Genomic DNA, 22,507 nt, shown 5'->3' with positions numbered 1-22,507 from the left:
CTGATGCTCTTGTGTTTTTCTGTAGGGCCTTTTTTTTTATTGTGCATTCATTCATAGAGACACATGACACAAGTTCTATGTAGGGCTGAGATGACAGATGGGGACGCTCATCTGCTGCATAAGGGAAGCAGACATATGGCTCTGTGCATATGTGCAGTGGATAAAAGACTAACAGCTTCCATTTGTAGCTTCATCAGGAATGAGTCTCAATTTCAAAGAGCTGAAATTTTCATTTTGTGTGTTTTACTGCAAATCTCATCCAAGATAAAGTCAATTTTGTGACTGATGATTCAGTTTAAATATTCTAAATCACACAACAGAATAACTGAGTAACAGAGGATTGTCATAGTGAGTCCATTAGATGGTCAAGTTTAAATTTTTAGCCATTCAGGTAGCAGAATGTACAGACATTTTTTTAATGTTTTGTGAAATAAGGAGGGAATGCAATTATCTGCATTGCACAAACTGATTACACTTAACTGGCTTTCAGTGCTTTTTCAAATAATTGACAGACAAGCGTAAAAGTTAAGAATTAACTTTTCATCAAAAGAAATAATTGTGAATAAACGTGGAATGTAAAATGCTGTCAGATGTTCTGATGTAGACCAAATACATGCAAATCTAATCAGCAAATCTTCTATGGCCAACATCATGGGGAATTTCTACAAGTCTTAATCAAAGATTCAGAGGAATCTCTGTAGGCAGGGGGTGGGAGCGGAAATCAGTAATGGCTGTTTGTGATTTCAGAAGCGTGGTTAGAAATACATACATACAAGGTTCTATTGTGGAAATGACTACATTTCGTCATTGCATCATCAAATCAAAGTATAACTATATCGTGAAAATAACAAAAGATAGGAAACAGTAGCTCAAATAAAATGGTGAGAGGGAAGAATTAAACTTTCCATTCACCAGGTTAAAGACATGGAAGACCATCCATGACATGGGTAGGCTGCATATTTGTGAAGCCAGCATTAACTAAAGATTCAGAGCAATAGATGCTGCCATTAGGAAAGCGTATCTTACAGGGAAGACCTGGCATTTCCTATCAAGACAATGCAAAACCACATACTGCATGTATTACAACGACATGTCCGGGTGCTGAAGTGCCAGAGTGTCGAACAGGAAACGCTACAATTTCATCTTCAGAATGATGCCAGAGAAAGAAAAGCCGATTCAACACAGTGATAAACTTTGCATTGTGTAAAGAAGGCTGCTGATTTAAAATGAAAGAGGAGTATATTTCGTTAAGAAAAAAAACAAAACCTCAACACTTGTAATGAGTCTCTGTACTATTTTAATTAAATGCAAGGTGATGGTTGTTTGCAAATCATTGCATTGCATCGTTATTCACATTTTACACAGCATTCCAGCTTGTTTCGAAACAGGGATATACTAAATGGACCTTGAAGACTGATGTTTCAAATGCAGCTCACAAGGACAAGAGAAACATCTAATCGCTTGAGCGGCGTCTCTACAAATAAATTATTTTTATGTACAGCAGTGTTGTGTGCAGGCCGTGCAAAACAGATACAAAAACAAACTAGAAATTTAGACGCTCTTAAAAGCAAGGAAAGCACTCCCAAAGCAGACACTAACATCGGTGTATAGCAAGAGCAATGTAGTTTTATTGATCTAGGGTTAATTATGCTGAATGGGCAGCTAGAGAGACATTCTTTGCATGACACCTCACATAATTTCCACAGAACATGAGAACAGCTCACTCCTAATGTGAGAACTTATCACATTAAAAATGTCCACACTGGAATACATTCTAAAAAGAAAGGAGAAAAAAAAACAAAACAGACTTGTTTCTTAATTTTAATGATTTTTATCTGGGGAATTAAGAATCTAGACGGTTAAAATATTTTCTTTAAAATAAAAAAAGCTCACAAAAACAAAAAAAAAAGACAGAATAAGATCACAGAGTTAGGTTTCGTTTGGCTGAGAGAAGAGTAACGGTCAGAGGCACTGGTTTTCAGGGAGGTGAAAGCTGCCCTCGACGAGTGACAGGCGGACATCATCCTCCTCTCCTTTCAGCTTCAGAGAAGGACGATTCCTTTTCAAAGACAGACAGACAGACTCGCAGACATAACGCAGGTAGGGGTATGGCAAGATCTCCACATTCAGAAGAGACAGACTATCACACTCCCAGTCAGTACAGTAAAAGAAGAGTCTTCCCCTGAAGGGACACTGCAGTTTGAGGTCTAACAGAGTGACCATGTTGTGACAGCATAAGCAGTTCAATGGCACCCTCTCTCTGCAGAGAAGGGAACTACAATAAACAGTATGAGTTAAGGGTGAGGTTAGATGCTACCCATAACAGGCCCAGCATAATAAAGAGACAGGCATTAGGTAGATGAGACAGCATTCAGCATCAGCTCAGACACGACCGAAGTGGCACAGATGACAGTTAAAGAGACACAGTCACAGTCCACGTGTGCAATTTTTAAGTTGACAGCACTTCCAGTGGTGCTCTACTGAAAGCTGCTGGTTCCCCTCTCTGATCCCAAGTCAGTTTTCTTCCAACAGACCCCCCCCCCCAAACGGGAGATGAAACGGAGCAGGTGTAAGAGACGGAGAACGGGGGCAGTTCACACATTCACAGGTCATTTGGGTTAACAATGGTGAAGTCGGAGTCCTTGCTGTGGGTGGAGCCCTCGTCTGGGCTGGAGGAGCCCGAGGTGGTGCCAGCCATCAGGGGGTCATGCAAAGTCTCAGATGCGCCCTCAGGTTCCAGTCGCACCGTGCCACGCCCTCGCCTAACTGGAGGAGTGTGCGCTGATGCAGCCCGTCCTCCACCCTCGGCGTGCAGGTCTCCGTCCTGACAGACAAGGATGTAGTCGTCCCAGTTCTTACCCTCTGAGCCGACAGACGACACCGCCTGCACACGGGAGATTTAGATACGGTAAAGTTGAGATACACACCAAGTACTTCTGTGAATGAATTCCCAAAATGATTCTGGCCCCGTCAACAATCGAGCTAAAACTTTGGCCCGGCAAATTCAAAAGCAAATTTTGCAATTATGCAGCATCATTCTGGTTTTCATTACTTAGTTTTTTCTTCAAAATTAGAATCAAAGTTCATGTACAAGCACTGGATCATTTTAAACGCACAGTGCGGCCGACATGAAAAAAAACAAAAACATATCTTGGATCAAAAGATCAAAACAATTACATGATACAACCTAAAAACCGCCTGAAATTAATATCAATTTGTAGTTAATACCTGCACAGCAGCTTGCTCAAAACAATAATTCCAGCAGCAAAAAGAGGAATAATAGAATACTCACTTGTTGCTCAGCTGGGGTCACCGCCGACTCCTCTTCGTCTTTCCCGACCGTGCTCACGTTCCCTTCCAGATCAGAGTCTCGGCTCCTCTTATCGTCTCCCCCTTGTTGCTGTTCGCTGTGATGACTGATGGTGTTCAAAGCAGTTTCAGCTGCTGCTGTGGAGGTGTAGTGATCATCAGCGATGGTGATCTCTTCATTCTCCTCAGCCTCCAGCTGGCTCTGGTTGAAGCGCAGCGCCCCCTTTAGGATGTCTTTGACCTGAAGTTATCGAAACAGACGGCCAGTAAAGTGACTACAATGTAAGAGTTTTCACACACGAACATGACAAAAAAAGGACTGCACAGTGAGAGATTTTCTATTAAGGATGTGCTCTCACAGCCAGAAATATCAAGGGAGGGGTGCAGGGGAGTGTCCGTTTAAAGGGCCCAGCAGGCAGCATGTGATTCAACATGGAAGCGTCCCATGCAGGTCAGCATTTAAGGATGCTAACATGCACACCTGCTCATCAGCAGAAACCACTTGGCAACATCTCTAGAACATTTCAGAAGTGCAGCGCTTGAGTGAAAACAGTTTAAACCAGCCACATCACAAACATCAATCCACACTCGCCTGTTTGAGTCCAGCCAGCGACACAAGGACTTCATCCTCTTTCTCTAGGTGTTCTTGGAGAATCACTTCCTGGATTTTACCTACAGAGAGAGTTTTAAACTCAGTCACTTTGCTTTCAACTCAGCCACAAAATAACCCCATTCAAACTTCCTAAGTGTTAGAGCATCGTACATTTAGATCGTACATTGACGTTTGGCCAAATCTCCAGTAAAGATGTTGACTTGAATGGTGATTTTTGTCAAATCAAGTCCAAATGGATTGTGTGTGAAAAGGGTTTAAGGGTAAAACTAAATCTAAAGCTAACAAAAATAGATCTATGATAAGGTGTGGAACTACTCAACCAAACTCTTTTAGATCATAAATGAAGGACAAATGAAGATAATATATATATCTAAAACTGACTAATAAACTCCATCCAACAGCTGTTAGGTTAAGGTGCTGGATTAAAATGACACAACTGGAATTATACAGCGTTTCTTGAAAGAAAGAAGCTTTTTTTTTTTTTAAACTCATCTTTTGCCAGTCAGCCTTGTGTTTCTGGATTCACAAACTGAACATGGTATTTTTGACCATCAGAAGCAGGACTCACAGATGTGTGCATTCATCATCTTGGCACAGTACTTGCTCATGGCCTCCAGGTCGTTAATCTGGCCTTGAAGAAAAGATACCTGGGCTTCCAGGTCCTCCTCCTGTTGACATCACATACAAGACAAAAAGGAGAAGGGATTAAGGCATAGACAGAAAGACATAAAGACTGACAACATTTTTAAAAAACAAGCATATTGGAAAACACAACAGGTCAAACGGCTCACCATCTCTTTCTTGCCCATGGTTTTGCTGTGGGAGCGAGAGCGAGTGATGTTGAAGAAAGACTCTTTTTTAGTGGCAGAGAGGGGTGGAGATGAGGTGCTGACATCACTCCCTCTGGAGAGGGGCAGAGGTGGGGAGGAGGTGGACTGCCCCCGCCCACCAGAGAGGCTCTCTATGCTGGCGGAGGAGCTGACTGTCCAGGAGCTTTGGCCTAAAAAAAAAAAAAGGTTCAAGAGAAAGGGAAAAGAATGGACCAAAGGTTAATGATAGCATTACGAATTGTGAACCACATTGGAGTGACCGTACTTAATTTGCATTTACACAACTGAAATCAAAGTTAGTGTAATTTTAGTTAGTGTCAACCTAAAAGCTTAAGAGTAAACAAGTAGTCATTGGAAACCAGTCAATTGAATAATTATAGACTTTTTCAGAATTTGAATATAGCAGAGTACATATTAAATACATTTGCATTTAAATGATGCATTAATCTACCCCCGACAAAGAAACAGGGATAAACTTGCCAATTAATAATTGTACTTCTCTTTTTCTCAACACTAATAAGTCTGCTTTTCACGCTCCCTTTCCCTCTCTCCCTTTCCCCTGCTGACATGTGATCTGGTTAAACGAATGCAAAGATGAGCAGCAGCAGGATCTCCGACTGGACATATGCAGAGTCAGAGATCCTACTTCTACTCAAAGAATTAGGTTGATTATTGTTAATATGCATCATTTAAATGCAAACTTGAGTGGAAAATATATGGCCAAACCATTGTCTTTGCAGTTTTTTTTATGTCAGAGCAAAGGAAACAAGCAGATGCTCAAAACTCCCATATTATCAGCGACTTAAATGCACAAACACATGGCAACTTCTGGACAGCAAAACACTGACAGCTCAGGCATCAATGCACTCATAATTTATCTCCATCTGCTGGTCACAGATCAGTATCACATGCAGTACATGCGATTCCTCTAATGTGTACCTGTCTGGTAGCAGATGAGCATTCAAGCAAAGGGTGAATTAAACACTTTGTGCTTAAACATGCATTAGAAGTGACAAAAGCATGGGGGAGCGCATCACACAAGCGGTTGCCATGGCAGCTGTTACCTTGTGTGTCAGTGTGAGTCTGTGCTGGGAGAGAGCTCTGAGACACTCCACCTGAAATTCCATCTAACAGACAAGAGAGTCAAAGCCGATGTTGCCACAACCAAGCAAACCAACGGCTGAGCACACTCAGATAATCAGTGTTAAACACGACATGCAGCTAATTGATAACCAGCAATACAAACAAACAGTGATGGGTGGCAGATTATCAGGATTATCAGTCTGTCCTGACACAGATCTGGAGCAGCTCTGCTCCGCGTCATGCTGCTCACCTTTGCTGAGGTGGACCGGCATGCTTTCAGACTTGAGCAGACGGTAGTTCTGAGTGTGGGCCTGGCCCTGTGTCTGCACTGGGGCTGGGGGCTCAGCCAGCGGGTGCGGCAGGATGGGTGCTTGTGCAGAGGTAGGCGACGTGGACAAGGAGGAAGTTGGGGAGGAGTGTACCTCGCTGTTGATGGGGGAAATGCCACTGGAGGCTCCGGACATGGCCGGAGCAATGAGCTTCCTGCCGAAGTTCAGCAGGCTGCTGGAGACCTTGTTGATGTTGAGGGGAGCAGCTTTCACACTGGAACTAGACCTAGAACGGCAGGTAAGAAAGACAAACTTAGGGAAGTTGTGGAGAAGAAGAAAAGATAAGAATTATTAGCAGGATCATACTTTTGATTTTGGTCTCATGCGCACAAATCCTGACACACACACACTGAACTAATAACTCAGATATTCAAGAACATTTCGTCCATCCACAAGTTTTGGTATTGTGCCAAGATACAAGATAACATGACTCAGGGAGGAAAGAAAAGGAGCTACTAAACATGAATTCAAAATGAAGCCAGAGGAGGCAAAGATCTGAGTCCTGACAGATTGTGAGCACTTGTCCTCAGAGCAAATGCTGACCTCAGTGAGCTCCTGAAAACAAACCACATGCTTGAATTGCTACAGCTTGCAAACACGACTTCAATGCGTCACTGTTGAACTGAAACCCAGCTGCAATGCATTCAGACTTAGTGGCTGTGCCACTGAGGAAACATGGTGTTCTACATGGCGTCCCACATATTGAGATGATGACGTTACATGTGCAAAATTTGGTATTTTTTTGTCAACTGGTATAGGTTCAGAGGTTGATGTCCGCGTGAACTCATTGTTTCGCATATCCGGACACCTTTCGGGTGTAATTTTCCCTTAACTATCTGCAGAAATGCTCACTTAGAATCAGTCACTGAGAAATTTCACGGATCGATTGAGTCAGGACAGCTAACAAACATTTATTCAAATCCATGCTGCTTAAATACATATCTATACATATATAAATACTTTTATTAAACAATCCCAAACATGTGGCTTGAATTTCAGGACAACAATCAATGTGATTGTTGAAAATGGCCTAAATGTATTGACCAAAACCAAATAAAGTGACATTCAAATTCAACAACTTAAAGTCAACTAACTCTGTAGATGTTCAGTCATTTTTACAACCAGCAGCCCTGTAGTTCCTGACATTTCAAAAGCATAAAAATCTACGGCGATGAAAAGATCCAAGATAAATTGAGAATGTCATGCAATGCAAAAAAACCCAAGTGCACTCTGAGAAGTGGGGGCACCACCTCTGTGTCTTCTGATTTAACGAAGAAAAAGATGGGAAAAATAAAGGAGGAATGCAGGAGAAAAGGAACATTTGTTTCACATGGTCCCGAGTGCAGTAGCTGCCTCACCGAGTCTTGTTCATCAGGTCAGCTCCCCTTGTTTTGTAGTAATCAAGGTTCTGCTGGAACTGGTAGTTGACAGGGCGTGGGTTGTTCTGAAAAACGTGGGACAACATGAGCAACTTACTGTGCGTCGCTGCTCTGCTGTGGTAAACAAAATCATGCCAAGACTCAGCTAACATGTCAGGGTAAAAAGGAACTGCGAGAGCCTTCTGCATGTGAGGAAAAGCAGCAAAATGAGTGCGACTGAGGCGTCAAACACCAAGTTCTGTTTCCACTTTCCCCGTCTTAGCAGTAAAATAGTCAAACATTATACGAGACCGTTGCAAGAGGAAGCAGCACCAACAATAAGGCAGCGTTATGGTGAGAACTACAACTCATGCTCAGGGCAGGGACTTTCCTCTTTTAACTCTGGCCAATTTCAAAGTAGTCCACTGCATTTATGATATTAAACATGGTATGCTTACGAAACTTATGAAAAGAATTATGGCCAAAAAAAAACAAACAAAAAAAACAGACACATAGCAGAACCTAAAAACAGTTTGGGCTCAATGTGAAAACTGAAAAGGAATACACACAACTGCACGAGCACTTTTGTAGCAAGTGATGATGCTCCTAGCTGGTGTAAATGGCTTCACTTCCTAACTGCCTTTGCAGATATCTATCGACAGAATTCCATTTCAACATCAGAGCGAATACATTTTACGACCAACTGAACAACCATTTCTAGTTTTAATGAGGAAAATAGCCAAAGTGTATTCATATTTATGTCAGTCGGTGTTTTTCTGATATTACGATGCAGGTTTAAGATTAAAATACACGTGTACATATACTATATCTAAGGAACTTGCTCTAATTAGCTGCAATGCCCGCTTCACTGATTGCACCTGGTTTCATATATTTAACGTCAGTACCTTGAAGACACTATTATGCACCCACTCAAGTGTGAGGATCTGAAACCGTCGCTGCCAATTTTGACTTTACCCCCACCCCCCCTACTTTATCACCATTTCAAGGTGTCATACTACTAGATGGCTTTTCTCTTTTTGGGTCTACGATATGTGACTGTTGCTCAAGGATTTCAACCCACTGCTTTGCATGTGGGAGTTACGCTTCAGCAAATCTACTTCCTCTGTGAGCACAATCAAGCAAAATGATTCCGTTAGCTTACTTTGGGATCTCGGAGGAACAAGGCCTTTTGCAGCAAAGCGTTGATGTCTCCTATTGGAGGATAGTGCATTAGTAGGCCCAGGCAGGTCTGGAAGTTACTAGCGATTACTGAAAAAGACAGAGATAATGATCATCTGTAAAGTTTGCAGTTGTTACAAGTCTTTGAGCTGTTTTAAGAGGACAAAATGTGCTGTCTGGATCTAACTGAGGTCTTTCTACAAGAGAGCAGTCCAGCTGCGCAACAGATATCAATATTGTCTCATGTTCAGGGTTACTTGAAACTTGAAAAACTGCCCTAAAAAATTCAGACTGATGGCTTCCAGAGAATGTTACATTATCTAGAGAAGAGGGGGAGATGGACTTGGTGCCATTCAAGTCTGAACCACAACCCTGCTTGTACAAAAGGCAGAGAGGATCTACTGTATTCTACTTAAAGCCTCACTGGATTAAATGAGGCAGAGCAATTTACATTCTTCCAGTGACGTGTGACCTACGCTTGGAATTATTTGATTATTCATTAAACAGAGCGTACAAGCATCTCGGATGTAGAGCAGCATAGCCACAAAGATGTAGTCCACCAGGTCGAGAGTGATGCTGTCTGCAAACAGAGCATCCCACACCACGAGGAGGTCCTGAAGAGGAAACTCACGGCCAAACAGCAGACGAACCCAACGGCTAAAGAAACAGACACACAGGGTAACTGCATCCGAGCACAGCTGAGGGTTGAGAAAAGAATCAGACGGGCTGAAGGAGTAAATACTGACATGCCGTAGATTTGAGGGGCAATCTCCAGCCTATTGAGGTGCATGTGCAGTTCAATGTCGTGTTTCTTCACCAGCTGGTCCTGGATACGGTTGACTTTGGTCACTATGGCAACAGACGGCCCAGCGTCCTGGGGCCGAGCGAACGGGATGCTGGTCAGCATTTCTTCCTTACCCTGAGGGAGCAGATTATTATATAACTGGCACATCATTACGTAAACATCATTTAGCAGCATCTGTGTCCATCTGACTGATGAACATTCACCATGTGTTGAAAAGAGCTATTGTTACTTTCTGGAGGAATCTATAATATTCTCAGTTTGAGAAAAAGGTTGCAGATGTCTGCTGTTTGGATATTGAGTTTTAAGATACCACGTTCCGAGCTTGGTATTATTAATGGTCAAAGTCCTTCTGCAATATGTTGTCAATGTATTCACACTATTACTTTTCTATGAAGTGATTTTCATTATTAGTGGCAGAGTTTTTTGTTCTCAAAGTCATACCAAAGCATTAGGGATTCAGAGGAAACTGCAGCAAGTAACTGCATTTTATTTCAATGACTCAGTGCTTACTGTCCCATTCCAGCTGCCATAGCACAACTGAATTAAGTTAGTTCATGAAACTCCATCCTTTCCAACATCTGCAAGCTCAGAGTGCACGGGTCTATCAATCCATGTCCATAAATGATCAACTACTGCAGGGAGCTGACAGCTGAGGAGTTTAAAGTGTCAACCAGCACACCTCCAAAATGTATGCAATGGGAAACAAGGTGCAGCAAAATGAAAAAGCAAATGAATCCGTGTGAGAGCATGAAAAAATGTAAATAAATTAAAATGTAAAAGAAAAACAACCAAAAAAACAACAGATACATATTTCGCTTGTCCCCTGAAGCATCGGTTGCATATACCCCCGCAAACACAAGTTCAGCAGATGCTTCGTGTTTGCGAGGGTATTAAACGGCAATAGCTGATACCATGGCAACCAGCCGTATGTCTCATCAAATCAAGCAGGACTGAAACTCCCAGTGAAATTACTTTATGTCGCCATAGAGTCATGCTTCCCAATCAGCCGATATTGTGGTACAATGCTTAATGAACTCCAGTGTCAAAAGATTTTCTTCACTTTACGAAAAAAAACCCCATCAAACTGACCTTCCTCACTTCCCGCTCAAAGCTGGAGAACCATGGCTCTGCTGTCTCCATCAGCTGCGAGAACATGGCACTGAATAGTGAGGTAAAGGAGAGAATGTGTGGGTTCGCAGAGAGGAGACATGAATGAAAATGCATCGAATTCAGCACCGTGAGATAAACACAGTCCTCCACAATTCCAGTTATGGTGACTAAAATATGAAAACTGTCACAAGAAAACAGGGGTGGGCGATATGGCAAAAATATCGTATCACGATTCTTAAAAAATAAAATCACGACTTCGATTTTATCACAATCTTAAATTGAAAAGTGAAAAACAGACAGACAGTGTTGCAGAAGTATTTTCGGCTGGGCAGCTTGTACCGCGGCTCAGCTACTTGAAGCAGACGTTCGAACTCTTCCTTTTCTACCGTCTGGAACGGTACCTTATCTATTGCAAGATAAAAGGCAACTGCTTCTGTTACCTCTTTATAACGCTTGCTTGACTTTTCATACGGAGTGCCTTTGTCAAATGGTTAATGTTGTCTGTTTTGGTCTTAGCTAGCTGCTGCCTCCGCCTGCGGTGCCCGGTGCCGCCGGGCCCCTCGCTGTTTGGCTCTCAGCATACTGTTTGGAATGCTTCCTCTTCAAGTGATTGAACAGTTTCGTCGTGTTGACACCCGACGTGCGAACCGTTTCTGTGCAAACTTTGCAAATTACATTTGCTTGCACTTGATCAGTTGCGGAAAATCCAAACCTATTCCATATAAGGGAGGTGGAATTTTTTTTAGCGACAAACTTCTCCATGCGGCTACTGCTACACACAAACAAGGAGGTGGGTAAGAAAGTGCGTCACTGGCCGTAATTCGCTGTGATTGGTCGGTCAGGTTGATGTAATACGTCTGGTGCATCATCATAGAACTGCGATTTATAGAATGTGCCCTAGATGATCCCACGATCAGTTTGACAGATCGTTACAGATTCTTGCAATCCTTCACGATTTAATATCGTCATATCGCCCACCCATAATTGCAAACTTCCATCATTCGTCTGATACGGATATACTCACTAGGCATCATGCTCAAGGTACACCGGGTTCAATAGACATTTCATCTCCTCACTGTGGAAGAGCGGAGACACCATCAATTACTGACAATATGTTGGCTGCAGAGCAGCAGGTCTAAAGGTGTTAGGACAACTAAAGGGCAACAGACTCAGTTTCACAGCGAGTACAAACTGACCTGGGGCTGGCTGTCTCACTGGCATGCTGGAAGGCCTGGTGGTCACAGTGCAGCACAAACACTATGGGAGCCAGCAGCTCATGCATTCCCTGCAGAGACAGGGAAAAAGAGGGGGTGTAAGACCTATAAAGGTAGATAGAAAATACAGTTCATTTGTGGTCAGTCTGCCTTTAATAATAATGTACGAGGTTACTAATGCCTAATGACGGCTTTAATTTAGATACTGTTAGGTCCAGCAGACGGTGTGTCACTTCCAGTTTGCAAATGAGATGCTGCACCGGCCATCCATTCCTTCACTGGCATCTGTTACAAATACTGATAACGACCAGGTTATCTAACCCTCCCCTCCTAGACTATCAAGACCACGGCTTCTTAAAAATGCCAAAAAGTCCAAGAAAGACCTGTAAAATGAGAAAAAGGCAAAAAAATAATCATTTAAACTTACCTGTTTATACAGTAACTGTTCGTTTTCTCTGGCATAGCAGAAGAGAATGTCCGTCAGCTTGGTCCTCACGTCGTCATCCTGGAAGTAACGGATCTCAGGGAATCTTGAGGGGGGGGGGGAAGAGAACATGGGCTTACTTTGCGTTGATCGCATAGAAACAAACATGCGAAACGGAGTGAAAGAGATCCTCGTACGTTCTAAACACGTCCTGCTTTATCATCCCCTTCAGCTCTTTATCCTGGAAAAACTTGTTCCACAGGCTCTGGACGAGATGGGAAAAAAAAAACAGGACAGGGTCAGAAACCTGAGGGATTTGGGGATCACACAATGAACCTGCTACCACATGGATGAGGAACAATGATAATTTGACAAGTAAATGAATGGATTTCTTTTTTTCTTTAAAAAAAAAAAAAAAGGGCCAGAATCAACAGTCTCTTCAATAACACGAACAAAAAGATATTTCCAAAACAGACAGTTGAGAAGGAATTATGGAGAATTCAGCTCCTTCCTGGGCAGCGATTCATCTCACAGATGATTTGGTTCTGATAAATGGAACGTTGTGGGGCAGTGGTTGGGACACGTGAGCTGAATCTTTAAACAGCAGCTGAATACCAGTTCCAGTTGTCTTGAATAGAATTGCTCCTTATACACCACGATTTAGAGATTCTGTGAACCAGCTGTGCACCGAGTAAAGAGACTAAGAAGCGGCACCATCAATTAATGCAAACTGATTAACTGGGAGTGTACCAGGTCTTAACGGATTTCCATGCTCGCCAGAAAGGGCTCTGGTTGCCTCTCTATGATTATTAGAGGGGCTTTCTAATAGCCATCACTCAGTAAGAGACCAAGTGTTCGGCCAATAACTGTGAGGGAATAAAATGACTAGAAAAAAAAAAAAGAAACAACAACTGAGCAGCGAGTCGATCATTACCTAAATAAATGACTTTATAATTACTGTATGAAGACTGATGAGACACAGTCTTATAATTCTAATGACACAATCTGAAGGGAACGTATCGGGGTCACCAATCATAAGCAAACACGAAAGAAAAAGAAAAGACAGAGATGGAGAAAACACTGCACACAGTCTCACCCCCTCATCCTGGGACAGCGGGTTGTTGACCACCAGGTCCTGCTGGCCGGCAGCCTTGCGGGGGTTCGTGATGTGCTGCGACGGAAAACAACGCACACAGGTAAGCAGGCAACACTCACCGTTGCATCGTTACCCTACTCTCTGTAAGCATGACAGCAGATAAGCAGCTATGCGTTAAAATTGTGGCGGCTGCTGACAGTTTTGCAGGGATGTAAGGACATGTATTTGTTTCCATTCTTAGTTATCCGGCCTGACCACTATATCTGGAAAAGATAAGTTATATGCAGTCCTGTGCAAAAGTCTTGAGACGCCCCGCTTTTCTTGATGTGAGGCCAAGAAATAGGTGCAGCGATTTCTTCAAACATGGGTAAACAGAAGTATAAATGTAGTATATAAAGCTCTGTTCTCTGTCAAGATGATCCCACACTGCTTCAATGACATGGGGAGGATTCATCCCTCCAGGATCCGATTCTCAGTCCAGTTCTAGTGTTATTTGCATCCCGCAGTCTTTTTTTCCCCTATTTGCCTTTTTAAAGAATGGCTTTTTGACAGCCACCCTTCCCGGAAGACCATTTCTGATGAGGTTTCAGTGAACAGTAGACAGATGGACTGAAGGATCAGATACACCTCTCAGGTTCTGTGTCGGGTCTTTTTGCACGTCTTCCTCTGTCCTCCACAGTTTCTGAGATATGCCATGCTTTTTTTGGGCTAAAAGCTCTTTGAGAATCTGGTGCAAAAGTGCTATTTTATGCTGTCATACTTCTCAGATTAAAAAAACCTAAATAGGAGCACAGTATGTCTTTGTGACAGTGCCTTAAGATCAAATCTAAAATGAGTTCTTTGCTAAGTTGTTTGCTATATGTAGATAATGCTGGTTTATCTCCATAGTTTGGTGCTTTTTTTTATGCTCGAATGAGTCATAGGTCAGTGTTAAAATAAAGAGGAAATTTTAAAACGCCTACAAGGACGGAACTGAAAATGAGAAATAGATCAAAGGGTCAAGGTCACTTAAGAGATAATAATAAACTCTGGGCTCAAGATTTTTTCTCACTACTGTAGCTCTATGAGCTCATTTCCTCATGAAACAAAACGAAATGGCCACAGAGGGGCGCTCTCACCATCTCTTTGATTTTCTCATACTGGCCCCGGAGCTCCTTGGTCTTGTTGATCCACTGCCCTTTATCTTCTGGAAGAGCCTCCAGGTACAACTGCAGACACACAGTGTATGGATCAGTCTTTGCTACACTCAATAAAAATAAAAAAACCCTCACAAATATGTCACAGGCATGCAGAACACTGGGCCCCTCACAAATAAACTCTGGGCTTTGTTTCCACTGAGTTGAACATCTGCACTCTTCTGTGGCAGGGAATTTACCAAAAGCCCAGTAATCTAACTCGATAGGACAGCTTGATCCACTTGGCGGTTACCTTCCAGCATACGCTCCGAAAGCGGCTGCTCCTCAGCCGACCATTGATGCCTTGCTGTCGGATCCTGGCCAGGTAATTACTGTTGAGGAACAACTCGTCCCATTCTTTCCTGCACAGGGGAGGGGAGGCGGAGAATTACCAGATTTATGAGCTTCTCAATCCAAATTGGGCACAGTCTTCCATCTAATGTGTCATCCAGCAGTAAACTGAGAGGTTGGAATAGTGCGATGAGCCAAGAGTTCGTGGCACAACCACAGAAGAAAACACTGGAAGCCCTTACCTGTATGAGAGGAAGGTTGACTGAGACTGTGAGTAAGTGTTGCTGTCAATAGATCCTCCTGTAAATAAAAGGGACACAGAGGAGATGTAAGTGCTTATGGGCATTAACCTTTGATAAAAAAGGAACTGGCCTCCTCACTGCTTCTAAAGGACCAATCACTTATTTTTGAGCCTTCTTTTACAGGCAACACAGTGGAGCAGAAAGGGCCAGAAGCGGAGAAAGTGATGACAGAAAGGAAAGCGCGATACTGCTCATCCTCTTTATTAGCAGTATTAAATCTAGCTGCAGGTGAACATGCATTCAAGTCAGAGACCTGTCTGTCAACATTAGCTACAAGAGGAGATCATTCCACAGGGACGCTCAGTATGAATATTCATCAGTTCCACAACATGCCAGCGCACAACATTTGCTTTCTCTCACACCGAAACATAAAAACACCCTTAGCCTGGAGGCTTTGCTTACCATGACTCTGACTCACAATTCAGTCAGCTCCAAATCTGACTTTTATCATCTCCATCATAAACCTCCATTTATAAAGACTCTGCTCCTCTATACCTTGTCCATCTGTCTCAGACTCTGTTAAAAGACCAGTCATGAAGAAGAAGCCCGAGATGTCTAGTTTTAATCTTAAAAAGGTGGCTACTGATGGGGTACAAAATCGAAAAAAGAACCAAGGAGCCAACAGTCGCAGAGACAGAGAGCGTATTGGGATATAAATACATTTCCCCGGACTAATGCGCTGTTTATAATACAGGTTTGAGAGTTTGCCACGGAGAGTTGACATACTGCTGCGATTCTTGTTGAAATTGTGGAGCGGATCGAAGCCCGTCTCCTGCTGCTCGTCAGTCTGGAGAGGGTGACGGGTCTCGAAATTGGGGTGCTGCATGACCGCAACCCGCCTGGACCTGGAGAATGAGGTCATAGAGAAGACAGAGCAAGCACATCAGGCGCAACAAGTACATTTAAAAAAAAAAAAAAAAAAAGAGTAATAAAACATGACAGACTGTAAATTTAAAAAAAAAGATTAGTCAAGCGACTACCAGAACCTTAAGCTACTCTTTGGTTATTTCATGCAATGGTACACGTGCCTTTGGGCCCAGGTGATAAAACACAAAGGACTCCCTCTGCAGTGACTAACATCTATTGATAAGGACACAAATCATCGATCAGAGCCTGTGCTAACTGGCTTTGCTTACTTTACTTCATACTTCTGACCTCATCACATAAGTCAGAAAAGCTTCTCTGATACTAACACGCAAAAAACAAGCACCCTCGAGGCCTTTGATCTCAGTACTTACTGTCACAGCCTTGTGATTCTCCTCAGTCAAGACTCAGAAGAAAAAGATGTTTCTGCAAGAAGAAGAGGTCGGAAACAAAGACACCAATCACCTTTTAGCACACGGAGGTTGTTAAAGGGACTAATTTGATTTGGCGCAATAACAGTCAGCAAAGCAGCAGCAGACGGCATCGAAAAAAGGAAACCTGGAGTAGCTGATCAAAGAAATGCTGCCTCTAATATCCAGCGGACAAAAGCGACTTCACACGCCGCAGCAGTGGAAGCAGGCGGGCAGTAGCAACGTTGCTAAATATTTATGACACCAAAGACACTTTGATTAGCACTTCAGGAAGCAAGCTGGGTTATGTTTCTGTGCAACAAAATGATCAAACCGTGCATTTCGGTTGTGCGTTGCTCACAACTCTGTAACATAAAACACAGACAGACAGCGATTACAGTATGTGAGGAATGGCTGAGATTAACAAGAAGCTCTTGAGCTGCCTGATGCTCAGCCGTGCTCAATGTGATATATCGAACATAACCAGCAAAGCTAATGAAGTCATTAGGGAGGCAAATTAATGCATCAATTAAACATTCTGAAGCCAACAGACTTTTCTTCGCACGGCACATAAACTGTGGCGTTTCTGACGTGATTAAGACAAAGTCTAATTCTTCACGACTGCATTTCTTTTTCACAATGTAGTCGTATCTTCTGGCTACGATGCGAACTACACTGGCATTGAGTGATAAGTAGCAGCAGTGCACTGGATGGTGGGGACAGGCGGAACATAAATGCACAATACTCCATCAGACAGAATGAGTAAGCAATGATTAACATGAGGGTAAAGATCCTTACAAAGCTGGTTAATGGCAGCGTTTAGAATCCAACCAGATGTCCAACCCTCTAATGAGGCTACAGTCTTGTTTCATCCTAAATAATCCAGGAAAATGTTTCGCGACTTGATCAGCTGATCAGTAACTAACTAACGATTTAAGTAATTAACTATTTATGATGATCAGGTTTTTTTTTTTATTCCCCTCCCACGTTGAATTCATTTAAACTGCTATTTTTGCTCCAATGTCTCTAGTAACTTGGTGCACTTTTATTTAATGGAGTTTTTCTCAAGATCAACCTGCTATATTTCTCTCTTTTAAAAAAAAAAAAAAGACAAAAATACCACAGATACGCAAAAAGAGAGATGACAAATTAGTCAGTCTTTATTCTCAGATGTACATCCGACTCTTTTCTGTGATACATGATGCATCTACACATCTTAAAGTGTGTCTGCAGAACCGAATGGGACAAACTAAAGCCTGAAACTCCTTCTTCACCTTTTACCCTCAAGCCCAGAAAGTCTTTCAGGTGCTGTGAGAAGGAATGGCAACATCACAAAACGGTGAAAGCTTTACTGTCCCAACTTTAGATGGAATGTGCTGTCGTCCCGAAATGCACAGACGGATGTTAACTGAGAAAATGAAAATTAACTGACGACATTTAAAATATCTTGGGTAACACTGACGGCTACAGCCATCTTGGGAAAGTGCGTGAATCACTTCTTTCCAACTCTGCAGAGCATCTCAACACTTTCTGATCTGGGGTTGCGAGCAGTGAGTTAATGGAAGGAGTCACCCAGTCAAAACTAATTGGCTTTAGAAAAATCCCTGCTGTAGCCTCGAGTAATAGTAACATATGTTATACACACTGTGCTGTGAGTGCGAGAGATACTGTGACCATCTTTAATGATTTCGGGTCACACTGTTTGACTTTAGCAGTACACAGAGGGATTCAGCAGCAAAGACAAAAACACTCTCAGAGGCGTCCGTTTAAGACGCCGACTGGGCAAACCAACTATTCTCTCCCAAGTTCTAAGAGCTCCACTTTCTCTGTAAGCCATCACGCTCTAGGTTAACCAGCTCTACCGCCACCATTTATCCAACTCGGAATTATTCCACGTTTATGAACATAGTTAGCCCGAAAAGGCCAACGGAATAGTAAGCACCCACAGAGCATTATGGGCTCCTTCATTTTATTAAATGTGGAAATAACACAACAAAGGCATGTCTTAAACCCATTAACCATGTGAATGAAACACTGCTTGATGAATTAGCTACACGCGCCGCGAAAATAGAAATGATTTTACATGAATAATGCATGTGGCTGTTTTCTTAGGAAACATCTGCTCTCCTCAAAGACTAATACTCCCCTTAAGTCAGTGGGGTTTCTCTCATGAAAACGGCATTATCCCAGCAAACAATCAGAACTAATCCATAAGTACAGGCAAATAGAGGAGTGTTGTGAATAGGTGTCTCCATTAATAGGCCGTCTTCCCACTTTAATGGAAGAGTCAAAGTCTCCGGAGCATCTACAAATATAAACACCAGTCTTCTGGCGCAGAATACTAATTCACATTAGAACTATCTGAAAAAGATATTTTGATATTTTGTCTCTTCTTTCCAAAAATAAAGTCACTCTAAGCTTTGTAAAGAGGGCCTTTGCTGATCACTCGCCGCTGCTTGTACCTCAAGGAGATGTCTTTTGTGTGACTCTGTGGAAGCCTTTGTGGGTGACTGAGAGTGTTTGAAAGACTTAAGGGCCTTGCCGTGTTCGCACAATGCCGCCAGAGGCGAGTCTTCTCTTAGTCACTTCTTCCCGGAGTCGAAGGTAAAAATCACTTCCTGACTCTACTACATTAAAATCAAGGCAAATTAGTTTCTGCATTATTTAACCCACAGCACCTGGAGACAACTCAATAATTCAAAACGCGAATCGTTCATGAAATAATTAAATCAATACATAATGAAATGCATAAATAAATCAGCAGACAAATAACAGCAAGTCCATCTGTGCCGAGGTGGATCTGTTCCTGGGGTTGATTAACAAAAGCCTGAGATGCCAAAGCCAAACCGGATTCATGAGGACATTTTATTTCAATTTAAAGACCACTTGACTTCCTTCAGCGTTATCTCACCAAGCATGATCTGACAAGGAAATAATAACGCTTGCGATCATGTGCGAATAACAGAAGTCACCCAGTTTCACTCCAAGATGCTTCCCCTAATAAACGGCAGTAATTTTCCTGAAAGTGACCTTAAATATCACAGCTTATAAAGTCCCGCCACTTTACAACATGAGAGTATATTCCATGAAAAAAAAAAAAACTCTTTAAAGGTTGAATATTTAAAGAGGATTCTGTGAACAGCACTGAGAGGCTCTGTCACTGGAAACCAAAGCAGAAGCGGGAGACTGTAGTTTAGTCAAAGTGGAACACCCTCAGCTAAATAAACTCACATGCCTTTACTTCAGCACACAGCTAGAGCTCAAGAGCCTTTACGGTCACATGCTCTGCGAGAAGCTGAGAACATGCTTGAAACCACAACCTTTGCAAAATATCGTGAACCTTCTGGGTCCTGCCTGATTCGATTACCATGCATCCATCTGTACTGTAAAGAATAACTGGAGCAGTTGTTGGCAAGCTGGGGATTTGGACACCCTCAAGGAGTCATATGAGAAATCTAAAAGGGATATTTTCCCCCTGCTAATCTGAGCTTCTTTGCTGCAATTCATTGGACAATGTTACATCAAAATGTAGGGGGGGGGGGGGGTAATAATCATTCTTTTGTTGAACTGCTCACAATGCACTGAAATGCAGCCGTAGCTGAGGGGGCGGAAAGCAGCTTTTCTAATAAAACACACAAGCAAAAACCAGGAAAACTATCGTGCAGGTAGAGTTGTCACAATCATGACATCATATCAAAGTATAGAGATATGTATACATGTTTGTGTGTGTGTGATACTATCAACACCATTAGTGCCATTACTAGTTTTAGACTTGCGGTATTAATGCTTTTGATCGCTAGTCCTTTTCTTCAAAAATGACAAATCCCCTCCTTACAGTTAAAGGCTTTCCTTTTTTTATTAGAATTAACAACATATCATCTGAATGATGTGGTGGTGTTAAGCTCTGCAAGAAAAATCTAACGACAATACCGTCACCCGATGCTGATCCAATGGAGCCGTTAAACCTTAACAAAAAAGGGGACACAGAGTGACCTTTGCAAAATGAAATGGGCATCTCTGTGGAGTCCATCCACCTGTTTTATACCAGTGAATGCAAAGAAACGCAAAAAAACCCCTCTTTGTTAGTTCAGATGATTACTGTCAGGCAATTGTGTACAACTTGTGAGAGGCCAGATATAAAAAAAAAAAAAAAAAAGTCCACATGCACAAAAGGCCTGGAAACCACTGCACTATAAGCAAAGCTATTGTGCAAGAAGGAGAAACCTTTTAACATCCAGGAACAGTCAGACACAGACCGTGCAGACGATGCCCACTTATTTCCTCTTACTGTACACTTTGCCATTTTTTTATATACACGAAAGGATGGGAAAAAAACCGTCCCTGGAGTCCTCGGGATTGTGAAACCGATCTGCCAGCCTATTATTCAACCTCTGCATTTCCCTGAGCACCTCAGTGAAAATGACTTGCAGGGTGGCCCAGTCCAGCGAAGCAGGTTAAGCCACGCAACGCTCACTCATTGGTGTCATGAGGACAGAACGTCTTTCTGCGATATTAATTTAACTTTCTGCAGGAACTGGCAATGCGTGTGTATTTTAATTCAAAGACTTGAAAAAAAAAAAAGTCCGTCTTTGCTGTATGACGGATGGGTGGCTGCTGCCAGCGGGATTGTGGCCCAGACAAAAGACAAACACCAAGCAACTCCTTCGCTAGTCTGAATGCTGTGTCGGCTAACGATTCTGAACGAGGGCTATGCTAGTTAAACAGACTTATGGTGGATGGCTGTAGCCGTCAGGGTTAACAGAACATGACTGGAGATGATAGGAAGCTAATGTGAAGCTAGCCTGACTGTTAGCATGCAACCGAGCCGAGGAACGGGCCTGTCGTTACTTCCTGCACCACTGCCGCTGCAAGGCACGAGACAAAGCTGTGACGCCCCCTCACACTTACACGGTTTGGCACGAGCGCAAGCATCTATCAGTAGCTACTGGCTTTCAGTGTTGTTTGAATACCTGTCCAGATCATGTAGGAGTCCTCATTCTGCTGTGTCGGACAGTCCGCTGATTTGTAAACAGTAGCAGATCAGGCGGATGTGCTGAAGATCAGCTGACTGGTCATGTGATCAGGGAACGCGACACGGCGCATGATACGGCCGTTTGAAGGTAGCTACCACTTCTTTTTGCATTTTTTGTGCATTATTGTTGCATTTAGATTCCTGTTTAATAAGTTGCATTTATTGAATGCATTTACTGATTTTTTTTTTTTTTATTGAAATCGAAGGCCAATGCTTAATGGAATAGTTGTTAATAAGAAGGTTGCCAGGTCACAAAGTCTTAGTACCTGGCATAGATCCATTTAGAGAACATGAAGACAGTGTCTATATTGAAGCAATCGAAATGCAGATATTAATGCATATGTATAAGATATGTTGATTAATTGTTCAATTAAATGTATTAAGGAGGTCAGAGGTCCGACATGCCACTGTAGAGATGAGATGGGACTAAGGACATTGGCGTTTTGGAGATGACAGGGACCACCCTGTTTTGTTTTATTAAATAAATTAAAGATAAAGTTGTGCTATACTATTATACACTTTTGATAAAGCCTTTTTAATAAATGCTTAGGTTAATATAATTTCAGGGAAAGGTCTGTTCATTTATCAGGTTTTACATTTTTAATCTTTTCCTATTTATTCATAGGTATTCCTCTTTAAACTGTTGAGGACACATGTCCCCTTTCAGACTATTAGTAGCCTATAGAGTTTCATGGCAAGCAGTCTACACTGAAAGTAAGTCTTGTCCACCGTCTTTTTTTTCATCAAATCACAACACTATTGTACTCTCATAAATTATGAGATCAGGGCTCTCAAGTCTCAGACAGTCATGCTTTTCAGTCTTTTGTCACGCACTCCCGCCACACATTGTATTTCTCAAGCTCAAAAAAAATTAGAATATAAATATTCTCTGGCGCTATGGAAACGGCAGGAAACAAGCACGTCTTGCACGAGTCTGAGCAGAGCAGTTATTAATAACAACAACAATTATGATAAAATTATTCATGAAAGACCCCCATTCCTGCGACCCGTCCAACCGGCTTGCCCAACGGGGGGAGAGGGAGGTGTCACTCTTGCCTGCATTCAAAACTTGAGAACCCTGGA

The 22,507-nt window shown here is 42.4% G+C and overlaps 1 protein-coding gene across 2 annotated transcripts; it reads right to left on the bottom strand.

The window, feature by feature from the left end:
* Positions 1 to 1,280: 1,280 nt before the first annotated feature.
* Positions 1,281 to 21,442, bottom strand: tbc1d5 (TBC1 domain family, member 5). 2 transcript variants are annotated; one of them, XM_072370764.1, is made up of 23 exons: positions 21,363 to 21,442; positions 16,357 to 16,408; positions 15,845 to 15,962; positions 15,059 to 15,116; positions 14,779 to 14,887; positions 14,469 to 14,558; positions 13,351 to 13,425; positions 12,452 to 12,519; positions 12,258 to 12,360; positions 11,813 to 11,901; positions 11,641 to 11,691; positions 10,596 to 10,665; positions 9,448 to 9,620; positions 9,216 to 9,358; positions 8,685 to 8,791; positions 7,523 to 7,608; positions 6,086 to 6,390; positions 5,817 to 5,879; positions 4,714 to 4,922; positions 4,491 to 4,590; positions 3,902 to 3,981; positions 3,293 to 3,550; positions 1,281 to 2,884 (listed from the first exon to the last, which is right to left on the bottom strand). In XM_072370764.1, the coding sequence occupies exons 3-23, from the start codon at positions 15,942 to 15,944 to the stop codon at positions 2,603 to 2,605; spliced, it is 2,619 nt and encodes an 872-aa protein (XP_072226865.1). In that variant the 5' UTR covers positions 15,945 to 15,962; positions 16,357 to 16,408; positions 21,363 to 21,442; the 3' UTR covers positions 1,281 to 2,602. The 2 variants fall into 2 exon arrangements, with proteins under 2 accessions (XP_072226865.1, XP_072226866.1); XM_072370765.1 differs by lacking the exon at positions 5,817 to 5,879.
* Positions 21,443 to 22,507: the final 1,065 nt, after the last annotated feature.

The sequence above is a fragment of the Leuresthes tenuis genome, unplaced genomic scaffold, assembly GCF_036924035.1.
Source record: "Leuresthes tenuis unplaced genomic scaffold, fLeuTen1.0.hap1 SCAF_18, whole genome shotgun sequence".
NCBI classification, from domain to species: domain Eukaryota; kingdom Metazoa; phylum Chordata; class Actinopteri; order Atheriniformes; family Atherinopsidae; genus Leuresthes; species Leuresthes tenuis.
This window is presented reverse-complemented; position numbering and strand designations above follow the sequence as displayed.

What these genes read in the sequence shown, in the direction of transcription:
- tbc1d5 (XM_072370764.1), bottom strand. Translation starts at nt 15,944, where the DNA reads ATGCAGCACCCCAATTTCGAGACCCGTCACCCTCTCCAGACTGACGAG. An exon ending in GATGATGAATGCACACATCT is followed by an intron (nt 3,982 to 4,490) that starts GTGAGTCCTGCT and finishes CTCTCTCTGTAG; the next exon opens with GTAAAATCCAGGAAGTGATT. An exon ending in TGACCCCAGCTGAGCAACAA is followed by an intron (nt 2,885 to 3,292) that starts GTGAGTATTCTA and finishes TCCCGTGTGCAG; the next exon opens with GCGGTGTCGTCTGTCGGCTC.